The sequence below is a fragment of the Gobius niger genome (assembly GCF_951799975.1).
Source record: "Gobius niger genome assembly, chromosome: 19".
Taxonomy (NCBI): Eukaryota; Metazoa; Chordata; class Actinopteri; order Gobiiformes; family Gobiidae; genus Gobius; species Gobius niger.
In genome coordinates, this window is record NC_136870.1 from 8,938,315 (window position 1) to 8,953,062 (window position 14,748).

The 14,748-nt window shown below is 42.2% G+C and overlaps 1 protein-coding gene across 1 annotated transcript in view; it reads left to right on the top strand.

Moving 5' to 3' along the window:
• Positions 1–14,748, top strand: part of snx29 (sorting nexin 29) — a 151,284-nt gene that overhangs the window by 9,513 nt on the left and 127,023 nt on the right. The window contains exons 12-13 of the mRNA XM_079577454.1: positions 4,882–4,945; positions 5,555–5,683. Of these exons, the coding sequence (XP_079433580.1) occupies positions 4,882–4,945; positions 5,555–5,683 (193 nt within the window). The remainder of the gene's footprint in view (positions 1–4,881; positions 4,946–5,554; positions 5,684–14,748) is intronic.

The window sequence follows — 14,748 nt, forward strand, 5'->3', positions numbered from 1 at the left end:
ACCTGACATTATTATGTTCAATTGTTGATCTTAATTATAGCCTCGCAAAGTAGTTATCGTTTCAAAACAAGAAGGTCCCAATCAAGTGCGACTCCCAAGCAATGTATGGCTTTATTGATATTTCAACCCATGTCAGAGTCTACGGTCGCCCCATTATTGACAAATGGGACAGACGTAGTGGACGAATTTCCATTAAAAGCACCATAAAGATGATCTAATATGAATCTATAGGAAAAATCATTATTAAAAGGAAGGAAAAAGTGCAGTGTCCAATTTTAATTATTATTATTTTTTATTATGTTGCGGTTTTATTTTGTAATTATTTAAATCTATTGGAAAGGATTCGGCACTGATTTATTTGACAATAATGCATAGGAAATGTAAATCTAAATCGGATTAATCAGACTTTTTGAATTAATCACAATTAATCACTGTTCATTTTAACTTCTTAACCCCCACTTTAACAGAGCACATTTTCCCCTGTTGGAGTAAACTTACAGTAAATGTTTGTTGGCGGCTCTTGGCGCTAATTCTGCTTCTGATTGGACGAGACACAAACAGATTTTCCTGAAATGTACAATGTATAAAACACTACATACACTAACTATGAGAAACAAAGAAGGTTTTCATCAAAAATACTACATTTTCCAGTAATTTTTGCTCTATTTGAGTCTTTGAGAACCAGAAAACGATTAATCGACTACTAAAATAGTTGTTGACTATTTCAATAATCGTGTCGTTTCAGCCCAAGTACTTATTATATTCATTATTAATACTACAAAGGTTTACAAAAATGCTCTATTATGAAAAGCGTAACTGCTTACCATTGATATTTTTACATAATAGCATCAGACTTCATACTATGTCTTTTGGTGAAATTCATACTTGCGTCACCAGGTGGCACTGTCGCACTACACATTGCCCTTTTAAAACCCTTACGCTCCTCCAAGAACAGAAATAGGAGAGCTATACTGTCGACAACAACTCCTATTAATATCAGCTAACAGATTTGAGGTTTGGATTGAAAATGTGAGCTTTAATTGATTCACGAATGCACCAAGCGCCTTATTCCATTCAATCTGCCACACAGACGGCATTCGCTGGCGTTTGTGCGAAGACGGCAGCCAGAGACGGACTGGGGGCCACTTGAAGAAAAAAAAAGAGGAGGAGAGCGAAAGTCTATTAGGTTTTTGTGAGAAAAAGGTCGCGGGGGGTTACATGGATGGAGATGGAGATCTGAAAAAAAAGAAAAGAAAAAGGAACACGGCGACAAAAGGAATAAAAATAGTCTTCAAAGTTCAGTGAAGGTTGAGACGAGATGATTTCAAACTTCAAGCTATAGTCGAGGAGGGAATAAAAAGATGCGAATAATCTTTGATACGGTGAGTTGTGTCACAAGGGCAACTGCATTAAAGGTATTTCTACATGGACGAGCAGATGCAACAGCCCACTTGTTGAAGACTTTCGAGATATTGCATACTGCATCTAACCTAACAATGAAAAGGAAGTGTCACGGACCATTATGTATTGTAGAAGCACTTTCCATGTAAAGAGGCTGATCCCATCTCGCTCAGTACGAAGCTCCTGTGGATAATGCATCAATTAGAATGAATCGTGCGTTATATACTTCCTCCTCTTGTATATTGTAAAGCTGAAGAGTGACTGAGTAGGAATGGCAAGCTAATTCAGATTGTACAGTTTAAATTATAATTTGCCCAAGCTGTTAAATGGAAATATCTAGCCCTATTCTTATTGTACTTTAAACTTGCAATGACCCGCACCTAATTTATCACAACCGCGGAGTAAAATTGTATGAGGAGCCAGGATTGAAAGCGTGTAGGCACTGGTGATTAGGAGGAAGGAGGAACCCGATGTTCAGGGTTTTGACACGTACATACCGTAAGTCCGAACACCGGCTAATGGTCAGAAAGTGTGGAGGTCCTTCTGTCACAAAGCGCCTTGATTACACCGCCCTGGCTTCTCTCATGAATCTGTTATTGCGGGAACTTCAGAGGCGGGAGTGTCAGCCGGGGGGACACGCATGCTCACACTGTAGAGCTCTTGTAGACGCCGCCTAATGGAATTGTGATTGTAGAGCCCGCTGTGAGAAAAAAAAGCGAAAGGTCAGTTTTATGTCGGGACTTTGGAGAAAAATTTAAGGGGTGGCTACGTCCTTTTTATACGTTTCTACGTCGTCTTTTTAAAAAAAAATTGGAAATAATGGCTATATATGGAAAATACTCTTATAAAAAGGAGTATTTTATTATTCAGCATTTCTATTGGGCTGGAGCGCTCTCTGAAAATGGCATCCTCACAAATCAACGGCACCACGAACGAACACACTTTGAGTATTTTGAGAAACTCCGAAACCAAAGTGGCTGGGAAAAAGTATAACAGGACCAGAAATTTCAATCTAAATGCTTCAAACCTGTGATATGGCTGAACTAAGTTGAAGTTGAAGCCAAACGTCATTGTTCGGCTTCATTCATTTATCTTGAATTAGTGGAATCACGTCTCACAAAGTCACTCTTGATGACGCACAAAGCTCTAACTAGATTTCCTCCAAGTCGTCTGTCTTTGAGAAACTTAGCAATGCAATATACTGTAGCCAGCAATGAGTGCAAAGCTCATTACTCATTCATCCTGTCTATCCCTCTGTGTAAAATGTTAATACAACAAAATGCGCTGATTTGGTAATCCCCTGAAGCTACGGCTGCATTATGTATGCGCTATAGAATAGAAACAGTACAGCAAATGTGGTTTTAGAGTTTGTGCTCAATTAGGGATCATAACGATACTGTGCGAAAAAAGTTGAGACGGGAAATGAATGGCTTGAAAAGGAAAGGTTTGTTTTGGAAAGTATCTCACTGTTTTAATATAATGAAACATATTCCTCAAAGTCCTTTATACACCTAATCATTCATGCTTTTTAAAATATGCTGGAGTCCTGAGCCTTCGTCGTTCCTGTGGTGTAACTTTAAAGTAGCTGCTGCCTTTCTTTGTCAAGAAATATAAATCTAAAAGCGAAGCTATTGCAACGTCGGTGACGGCTGTGAAGTGAAGAGAAACTTCTAAAACGAGCTAAAAGCCATGGCAGCAAATGCCAAAGTTGCTAATTGGGGCCAATTTGAGCACTGCCAATATCAAAAGTGTAGCTCTAGAGACGGAAACAGACTAAAAATGGAAGATTGCTCACACATAAATTAATAAAGCACACATATACAATAGTTTCATAAGGTGCTCAAAAGCCCATAATGCAGTTTCCCCGACTTAGAGAGACTTATCCATACATTTGTCTCCTGTAGGTTAGACTACTTTAACAGCTGCTCACTGTTGGACAGCAGCGGTACATCCAGATCCAGGAAATACGACCATATTAGTCCAGTGCTCTGGTCTCTGCACTGGCTTCCTGTCGCTCAGAGTATATGAATGGTTTAGCACTAAAGTACATCTCTGACATGTTAGAGCCGTATGAACCATCTCGGGCCCTGAGAACTTCAGGGAGGGGTCTCCTGGTGATTCCCAGAGTCAGGACTAAACAGTAGTGATGGGTAGATGATACCTCAATGTGTGTGTCACAAATTGTGTCACACTGTATCACACAGTGTTGGTAGGCTTATAGGCGCCATCTGGTGGTGAAAAAGCATTGCAGCAGTAAGCCTGAAAAAAAGCAAACTCAACACTGACTGAGCTCATTTATTCTCATTCACAAATATGACCAAAACTTCAGGATTTAACTGTTTAACAGCTGAGAGTGAGAATTAGAAAGAGGAAAACTGCTCCAGATAATGAGATTAGAAAGAAATTGATGAGAATTAATGAGAAGTATCAGTGATACAACCTTCTAAAAATGAAGTCACTGACCAAGATTTAATAAAGGATAGTGCCTGTGACAATAATATGACACCAGTATTTCTGCTTTTGTTTACCAGTGGAAGGACTAAACCACCATTGACCATCATCTGACTTTAACTCACGACCCCTGTGTGCTAACCAGATGCTCTGCTTACAGAGCTACACGAACGGTGTGTCAATGGCTTCATGTCGGCTTCTGGACCAATCAGTCTGTGTTTGTGTTGCACTTCAATATGGACATGAAAGAGAAGAAAACTATGACTCTTGTGCTTTACACGCTATCTATTGAATAATTTTGTTATCAGGGCAGAATTGCCTCGTGCCCAAAGATTTGGGCAGCCCAGGCCGGGCGCTCGAGCCCGGGGGCACTCGCGGGATCAGCGTGGGGTACATAAATCACAAATGACAACATGAGCCAGGTGATGCTCTCGTTCAACTGGCGCCCCCTGCTGCTCATTGCGTATGGCACTACATGATACAAAATGACACAGTGACTGTGTCGGTCACGTGACTTTTCTCAAAGTGATTCACTCGGTGATACAGCTCAGCTGAGGCATTGCTTTCAGTGCATGAGACGTGTATCGGTGCCTCGGCTCGTTTAGCCTATCACTACTAAACATGCTGAGGCTAAAGCTAAAATCTGGAACAGTCTTCATGAGGATGTGAGACAGGCCTCAACTCTGACAATGTTCAAATCCAGGCTGAAAACAGTTCTTTTTACCCGTTTATCTGCACTCTTGCTTTGTACTGTAATTCATGAATTTTTACGTTGATGTTTTTGGATTGATTTGATCAGCTTTCTTGTAATTTTATGCAACTGTGAAGCACTTGCCTTGAGTATGAATTGTGCTCTACAAATAATCTTGCCTTGCCAAGAACTCATTAGTTTGACTGGTTACATTCATTTCCTTTTTAAAATGTCATCAAACTCATAAAATCTGATAGTGTTGTGAGCACCTCTATGTTACCAATACTGTCACATTCTTGGTCAAATCTTTTGTCTTTTGTTTCCTTCCTTCTTTGCAGTGGAGCTCCGTCAAGCCATCGTCGCCATGATGAACCGCAAAGACGAGCTGGAGGAGCAGAACGCGTATGTTGAACACACACCGTCACACCGCAGGGAGAGGGAAGGGAGGGAAAGAGGTGGAGACAAGATAGAGGCAGAGAAGATATTGGAACGACCTCTGGGCTCGCACCGTGTCAGCGCTGCTTCCGACAAGGTGCTGCATTGCGCCGACTTGGGGCAGGAAGCGGGGCTTGTTGTTCTGTTGTGTAACTTTTAATAAGCCACTGGGGGCTGTGATTTACACTGATGGAACAGCGGCGCACACGGATCAGGAAGTAAACAGCTTTACGTGTGGTTAGATGGAAGCCACAGATACAGCTACATAAACAAAGTGATTAACTAGCTGTGTACAAGTCATGTGCGGATTAGTACGCAAGATATTTGGATAAGCGTGCAGACTAAGTGTGTATTAAAAGGTGAAAGAGTTACCAGTGGAGCCTGCTGTGCACACTATCCAAAGTGACAAGGATGAACTTTCCCACTTTACAAATTAAACAGTCGGCGGCGTCATTAGCCCCGTTTCCACCATCGCCCTCGTCAAAACGTCTCCCAAATGTAACATGAATTATGTAGCGCTTATTCAGACTCTATCCTTGCTTTAACTCCCGTTTCCTCCTTTTGTGCTTTTGGCAGGTCGCTCCGCAGTTTGCTGGACGGGGAGATGGAGCACTCGGCCGCTCTGAGACAGGAAACGGAGCTGCTGAAGAAGAAGCTGACGGAGCTGGAGGAGAGGCACGAAGCCAAGGTCCAGGCGCTGGCCAGGTGGGAGCAAGATAATAGAAATTCTCTTTATTTCGAGGTTTATGCTCATTGGCTGAGGGGGAATTCCTGTGAGCAGTGCATTAGCATACGGCTTCAGTTATACTTAAAGATAGGTATTAATGTTTTAGTGGGCATGTCATGCATAATTGCGTCTTATGAACTTGCTGAGATCACTTTTTATAATTCATATCAATGTGTGTGTATGTGTGTGCTCCCTCTGCTGGCTGCAGGGGGAAGCACGCATGAACCACCAAGTATGTTTTTGATCAGAGATTATAAAAGCACGTTTAAAAGCTCAGAGAAGTGATTGATTTTTGTCTATGTCCCCTTTAAACAAGCATCAGAGACAATTTGAAAATGACCTTTTTAAATACTGTAATCGAACTTGGCATGAAAGACCATTACCATGAAAGGTAATTGTGAAAGATGATCTAAAACAGAGGTTCTAAAACTTTAAGTCCTAAGGTCTGAGAAATAAAACTCGTAGATGTCAAAGGAAATTGTATTCTTTTACAAAACCAAAAGCTGCTCATTGCAGTAAAACTGTAAACATTTAAATAGTAAGTGGTAGTAGTAGTTTAATATGAAAAAAAAATGCAGAATATTGGAATTTACTTATTTAAAAATATCAAGAGTAAAAAACAGCCCTATGATGGGACATTGAAGAGTTCTAACAAGAGCACTGCCTGTTTCAGTCAAGGAACTGGGACTGATCTAAATGTCCATCACTCTGATGCTGCAATTGGAGTTCTTTAAAAAGTGAATGGTTGAGAAACACATTCACTTTGACAAGTTATTTCTGAAATATCTTTTTCCTCATATTCCAGTTTAGACTGATCCAGATCACTGCTTTGCTTTCTTAGCCACTTACCAATTTCAAACTTTAAAATCTTGCAGAGCTTTATGCCACTGAAGTTGGATTGGTCTGTCATTTCTTGTTTTACATCACTATGTTTCAAAAGAGAGCTATTCATTCATCCTCAACACCAGTAAAAACGGTTTGTTAGTGTTATTCAATGATTTTGATACAAGCCAATAATCTCGACGGGACCTCAAGAGCTTATTGTAGCTCTTGAGGTCCGAGGCCTTCACAAACTTGGACAACAAGGTCCGAGTTTGTGAAGGCCAGGTCTAAAACCTTGATTATCACTTTTGTGGACTGGAGAAACAAATTCAATGGAAGTAATTATTACATTCAGTGGCATAGTCATAAATCAAAAGTGTGATGTCACATGATGTCGCTGTGTGTCCTGTCAGCTGATTTAAAAATGTTTGGTGCTGTATTCCTTCTGCGAGGCATAGGAGGACAGTTCCCTCTGCAGCGCAACTTCTTCAATACTATATCCCAGGTGTGTGAGAGCAAAAGGGCCCCCTCATCCCGGTTTGTGGAGGGCAGTCAGTGACCAGTTGTTTGAAACTGTTCGATCGGGAAAAACCTGAACCTTGGCGCTCTTCACCACACTGCGTTTTCCTTCCATCAATTCTTCATTTGCCGTGAATAGCGAAAACGGCTCCGACAAGCCCTTGACATTCAAAAGCTTGTGCCATTAGTATTGATCAGCAGCCTATCAGCCCCCCGCCGGGCCTTAATGGCGGCTCCGGTACGGCAAACAGTTGAGGGGAACGCGGATTTAATTGCCCACTCACCGGAGAAGTCGTAATGGAAGGCTCGGCGATGAAGGCCTCTGACAGGAAGTCCACGTGTCGCTAATGAAATTAACTACGATTAAGCAAAATGGTGGCGATTAGCGTTGTAGCAGCACCGATGTTTGTCACGGCGCACTTTTGATTATGGCTCGGTGATGATGCGCAGTCCCCGTCGTTTCTAACTTGGAATCCGACTTCATAGTTCATGGTTTTACAACTATTAGCTCTGCAGGTGCACACTTTCGGAGGCTACACTCTAGCGATGACTCACCCGCGGTTTGCCCTGCTGCTTTCCACTAGTTAATAACATTGAACGGTCATTGAGACACATCAGTAAACACTATGTTGAGGCAAAAAAACAGCCTAACCTCCATGGCTGTGATTAACGCCTATGACACCTACAGTAGCACCCTGTTTAAGCATAATAACAGTGATTACATCTACCAGGAAGAGGCATCTTTAAGTCTCGGCAAATTGTCACAACATCCCAGACTGTGTCTTCGCAAAGTTTTCAGACTGGTTAAAAAATGTTTTCTTCAGCCCACAAGTTCCATGTGGAGGTGCAGGGAACAAGGAAGTAATTACACATGCAAGTACAGGTAACTACACATTAAAGGAGGTGTACTTTCCGTCTCACTTAAGATTCCAGCCCGCGCTCATGTGGAGTTACTTACACATTACAGGGTTTGCGCGGGGCATTAAAAGTATTAAAAGTCATTAACCTCTTAACCCCACCTGGACCGGGCACATTTTCTCCAGTTTGGCTTTACCCCAACCTAAAAGCTTCTTGAAGAAAGTGGCAAAATAATGACAAAAAGGTGGCAAAAACTTGACACAAAAGCAACAAAAAAAGCAACAATAACATGACAAAAAAAGCCTCAAGAAAGTAATAATTCATTTTCATAGTGCCTTTCGAGGTAATACAAGTGTTAATAGGATGATTGGGGGGTGTTTCATCTCCCCCTGGTGTCTCTGGCCAGAAAACCACAATTGCAACTTGACTGCCACCGGACCGGAGCCACCAATACACACTAATGGAATCACGAAGAAGAAGCTAACAGGCTAATGGGCAAAGCGAACTGCGGGCTAGCGCCACTTAAACAGTATTTAAAGCCAAGTTTGAGTGAAAAAAAATTATTTCCATTGTGTAATTGGATGTACAATATCCCTCTCTCCCTTTCGCCTTTTCTGTCAGTGTAGTATTTACTCTCACGGACAATTAATAAAATATCGCAACTGGCTACGACACCTGCAGTGGCGCTTACGGCCTCTAGAAGCAAAAAAGTTACGATTAGTTTTCTAGATCTTTGCTTTCAAATGAGGCATTACACTGTTGCTCTGCAGTCGAGAAGCTTTTAGATTTGGGTAAACCCGAACTGGAGAAAATGCACTCAGTTAAGGCGGGGGTTTAAGGGGTTAAATTATGCTAAGTCAAGGCCTTAAATGTCAAGCATCCAAGCATCAAAATTTCCAATTCGATTTCCTCTGTTGAAGAAATGAAATATGTGCATTTGTGGTGTTAGAATGTACTATTTGGGCATTAAAAATGACATTATAAAGCCACAGTCACATGTTACACATTGTATACAGTTGTTACTCTTTGGGCACCTTTATTACCTCACATTTTAATGTGTAATTACCTGTGCTTTCTTGTTCCCTGTCTCTACACATGGAACTCATGTGCTGTAATCCAAAATGTTAACCTGAACTTTTCTTTAGCTGTGCAGGAAAAAACTAGACAAAGTGCTCAGGTGACAAAATGTGCCAAAATAGTTTTTTGGGGGGAAGGTGCTCTTTGCCTTTGGGGAACTAAGACTCAAAAAACAAAAAACCAAGGCGCTCCTCCAACATCATAATTCTCTATTTACATTTAAAAAGCCTTTATTATGCTGGCCTGATGAATCTTAAAATCTTTTAAAGATATTGCTGGTTTTCTACGACGCTCAAGAAAGAAAAGCAAAAATAAACAGATTAATAATGATAATAAAAAAGGAAAAAATAGTGATAATGAATGATAAATGCAGCTGCAGCAAAGAGCTAAAGTCAATTTCCTCATTTAATCCACGGTATGCAGTAGCTTTTAGATTATAGACATACCAAGTTTCCCTTTGAAGTAATCGTTTTAGTCGATCCCCTCCTCTGCTATGTTTCTGTATTTGCTGTAGTTTTTTTAGCTGTGTTCGCAAAAACCTGAAAATCTCATTGAGGCGTCTTGCAATTTGGAAATGGCGTCACCTGACATTGCCATAATGACAACTTGGTGATACATTGAACAGCCCGAATTGAGGCGCCATACAACGACTGCAGACCCATTGCTCATAGCTGGCTTGTTCTTGTTGTCTAAAAGTTTCGATCTGTGACAGATTGCATTCAGACCCCACGGTACAGAAAGGAGCACAATGTGGGAATAGAAAGGGTGTAAACGCTTCCTGAGTGACCACCCACAGTCCCACTGCGTCACTTCGCCATGTCCCATTGACTGCCGCTGCCAGAAGCCATAGTCGAGCCCTCTAAGCCCTTTAAATAGACGATTAGTCATTCTAAACAATACGCTTCCATTCAAACGCCCCGCCACAGTACGTCAAGCCAGCCATCCGCGATCGCCTGACAACCCCAGCAACTAGAGGCGATTGTGTGCGAGCTGTGTGAGGCAGCTGGACACTTGTGGAGCTTTAAAATAGCTCCAAATCGAGGAGATGACTTCATTCGGCTTTCTGCAGGTGACACTATAGACGTGCCAAGCGTTATTCTATAGACGAGCCGCAAAATCTTCCAGTGCCAAACCCCCCCCCCCCTCGCGCGATCAATAGGCCGGCTATAAATACCCGCTCGGGAGTTTGAACAGCTAGCCAGTGAATGCAGGGGGACCGCAAGCTGTCGGCATCGCTCAGTGAAAAGTGGCAACTGGCAACCGTTGCTACGCGCGTTCCCACAATGCTTTGTGATTCACTTTACACTGGGGGTGAATTAGGAGTCAGCAAAGGCTTGACAGGAGGAGCGCCACTAAAAAAGGCACATTTAAACTGCTGGTTTGGCGCTTGACCGTGGTATTCTGGTCTAGTTTCTGCGAGTCACGCTTTGTCACTTATTTTGTAAAGGTTGCTTTTTTTTAATCTACAGTTAGGCTGGGCAATTTGGGGGGAAGACATTTTGCCCCCATATTTTATTTTTTCTATATATTTCTATATCCTATATCCGGACTATAAGCCACTTCTTTTTCTTCCTCGCTTTGAACCTTGCGGCTTGTGAAACGATGCGGCTAATTTATAGATTTTTATGGTCATACTGAATATTGTTTCATGTGTCATACTATCACTATACCCCTGCCTCAGCAGGATGTCCTCCCGTTGAAGAGTGAAAGAGAGTGAAAAATTTGATTGACTCTTTTCTCCATTTTAAGAGGGTCATATTTCATTGTCATGATGATACAGATCAATTATCTCTATTGACAAACTTACATTCTAGCTACTCACTTTGATGTGCTTTTATTATGTCCTGTTATGATTTCATCACTGTATCTCATGTAAGGTGACCTTGGGTGTTGTGAAAGGCGCCAACAAATAAAAAATGTAAAATGTATTATTAATTAAACAACTTACATGAAGTCATCTTATTACAAATAAGTTAGATCAGATATTTCTTAAACTGAAATACAAACACAGTCGATTTTATTTTATTAGGCTAATTTAGGTATTGCTATGTTTCTGTTCCAGCTTTAGCATACTGATGCTAACCGCGGCATTTTGCGTAGCCATTGAATTCTCCAGGTTCTTAGCTTTACAATGATATGCAGCCCATGCATGCCCATATTCACTTAGATTTAGGTGGTAAAAGTTGTCCACTGTTGCTCAAAAAATTGTTACTTCGGGTCCGAAGTGCCGTCATGCACGAGTTTGACATAGAGACTGCAGTATCTGTAAGAGAAAAGTCCAGTATTTCCAACATGATGGCGCTTCAGATGTGCTTGGAACAGAGTGGACGGCTGCGGCTTATAGACCAGTGCCTTTGTATGTAAAAAAAAAATATATCTTATCAGATCTGGAATTTACAGTACTTATCTTTTTCTGAAGCGATACTTGGTGCCTTGAAGAGACCGGACCAAGCATCGGTCAAATGCAACGACAGGTTTCCCTACGGGGATGATGAAACGCGCCTCGCCCTTACCCCCCATCCGTGGGCAGCGCCTCCGACCATGCCCTTAATGAAACAGGTCGGTTAAGAGGATTCTTTGTGAGCTTATTAAAAACTCTCTGGTGAATAATTTTTTATTTTCCTGTAGCAGATGGTCCTGCTGTTTCAGGAGGAGTCTGCCAATCAGCTGCCTTACTTAGTGCGTCTCCTAATAATACAGTAGCCCCTTTTCAAAGTCAGGCGGAGGAGAAACCAAGGTGCGCCTGCTCCGGCTGAGTACGGGGGCGGCGCAGGATGAGGCACAGGCCAGAGATAGTCGGCTCTGACGTCGTCCCAGCACAAGCGAGCGGACTTAAAAAGCAGTGTCGGTACAGTAACTTGCTTAACCCGCCGGTGGAAGCAAAGGCTGTGTCTGAATGTCTGCACTTGTCCCCATAGTGCACTGAAGTGTATTTTAATGCTGTGTTGCATCGTTGCGAATATGAATAAACCACTTTAATAAGCTGTTACGGAGAAAAGTCGATAACTTGAGCTGTTAAAGGCTGGTAAAGAGGCAAAAGAGTTGAATTAATCTAATCAATTGTTTCTCACTGATGTAAAATCCATGGTTGATAATATATCTGACAAACATTTACCCATAAATATTGAGCAGTCACTTAAATTTGGTCGTCATCACAGAAATCCTTTTATTTGTTTCCTACCTCTGGAAAGTGTACATACACATAAAGCGTGGTGTGAACTTTTAGGCATCCGGATCCAAATTTCTTATTATGTGAACAATGAAAGAAAGGGGAGATGAAATGATCTCCAAAAGGTCCTCCTGAAGTTTGGCTATTTGCAGAGTTACTCAATAAGTATCACTTTAAAGCAGAACTAAGTAACTCATGTCCCTGGAGGCCATAAGCGCCACTGCAGGTGTTGTAGCATGTTGCAGTTTTTTACTCATTAATTGTCCGTGAGAGTAAATACTACGCTGACAGAAAAGGCAAAGGGAGAGAGGGATATTATACATCCAATTACACAATGGAGATCTTTTTTTTCACTCAAACTTGGCTGTAAATACTAAGTAGCGCTAGCCCGCAGTTAGCGTTGCCCGTTAGCCTGTTAGCTTCTTCTTCGTGATTCCATTAGTGAGTATTGGTGTCTCAGGTCGGAGCAGGGAGGGTTGCAAGTGTGGTTTTCTGGCCAGAGGCACCAGGGGCAGCCTGAAAGACCCCACCCCCCCAATCATCCCGTTAACACTTTACCCCCAGAGGGACTACGAAAAGGATTTATTCAGGTAAACAAGTTACCTAGTTCTGTTTTAACTTTAAATGCTTTTCTAGGCAGCCAAGAGTCCTAGAGTTCAATTCTAGTTTGAGGGATTATTGTCCCCTCCTGGAATCGCCACCTTAACGTGGTGGAGGGGTTTGAGAGCCCGAATGATCCTGGGGGCTCTGTTGTCGGGGGCTTCGTGCCCCTGGTAGGGTCTCCCATGGCAAACAGGTCCTAGGTGACGGGTCAGACAAAGAGCGGTTCAGAAGCCCCTTATGAGAGACCAACAGGCCCGGTTAGAACCATGAGGCCGTCCTCCCGTGGACCCACCACCTGCAGGAGGAGCCATAGGGGCTGGTGCAATGTGATATGGGCAGCTCCAACAGCTGCCCCCACGACCCGGCAATGGAAAAGTGGAAGAAAATGGATGGATAGATGGATGGATGGGATTATTGTTCATTCTTCCTGACAAAAATCTTCCCATTTGAAGAGATTGCTGGGCTGCCTTTTGGAGGCCCATGGCAAAGCCTTCAGACTGCGACTCTTGTGGTCGTCTATTGGGGATTTTGATGTGTGTTTCAGGTTTATATTCGTTTGCAGATGCCCTTTGCTTTTTACTTTCAGCTTTTTCAGAGACAGTGATGCATTTCCTTCAGAATTTGTTGGATGAAATGTGATAGATTCCATTCCTCCATAGTGACAATCAGTAAAAGTCGAAAATAAAAAGTTGCAGCATTTCTCACTACTTTCCCCACCCCCCCACGCTCGAAAATTCTTGCCCCAAATATCCCAACCCAATTTATTCTCCCCTAAAGCTAACACATATGCGCGCGTACTCTTTCCGCCATGTGTCCCCTTTTCCCTTGGCTGAACGCAACAAAAACAGGCCTTTCGCAGCGGGCGGTCGGGCAAGTGTCCAGAGAAAGCTCGTCTCTGATTGGAACGCGTGGACAGACAGACGGACGGACACACAAACACGCGCTGAAGCCTTTTCCCTGTGAGGAGTCCCCCCACTCATCTAAGAAGCGTCTGAAGTTTAGCTGTCTTTTTTTTTGGTTTTGGTCTTTGGGAAATCAATTACGTCCGCCTGCCCAGGGGACCCTCACTGGAAGTTTGAACAACTCCAAAAGCCTTGTGGTCTCTGGCGCAGAGGAAATACGCCTTTACTACAGTGACACAACAGTATAGGCTTGGAGTATTTTTTCTTTTTTTTTCTTTTTTTGTTCTGTACAAAGCGGCAAATTGCACTCAAGAGCATTTCCGACTTGTGGGGCTGTCTGTCTCAGAAGGCTGCCACTTTGTGCTCTCAAACAAAAGCAGAGTGGAGTTTCGCGCACTTCAGAAACGCAACATTGTACAACAGGTTGAGGTTACCGTGCACTTTATTGTCCCTGTAGGGAAATGTGTTCACCTCGTTTGACCCTTAAACGCCCATGGAGGACGCTCGTTTTTCATGGTCAGACCTAGCTAAAGGATTCTGACCTTTCATGCACCTTTTTGAGTGTTCCAGCACAAACTGTTTGATACCATTAGTGCAAGGCTCTTTATTTTAAGGCAGGTGCAACAGAGCAAAATGGCTTCTTGACTTCAGTCAGTTGTGACTGTGCGCAGTGAAATGTGAAAGTGCTCTTTTTAATTATCAAGTCAAAGCAGTAATCAAAGTCTGCAGTAACTTATGAAAGCAGTAAATAAGACCGAGGCCAAACAATCAGCTGTGCCACAGCTTCATGCCGTCATATTACAGAAAGAGGGCTCTGTGGCTGAGTAGGGCTGAGTACCGTTACATGTTTTTTCAATACTAGTACTTTAACGATACTTGGCTTTCTATATTGATACCTGAACAATACTTTTTCCTGATACCTATACTGAAATATTTGTCATATTGAACCATAAAACAGAATAATGATGTATTCATTTTTCTTTCATTTAATGTCTTTTACATTTATATAGTTTATTTGAGGTGAAACAACCAAGAAAAAAAAAAAACACTCACACATTTTTCATAATTTTTTCAATTTCTGTCCACTTTTCTC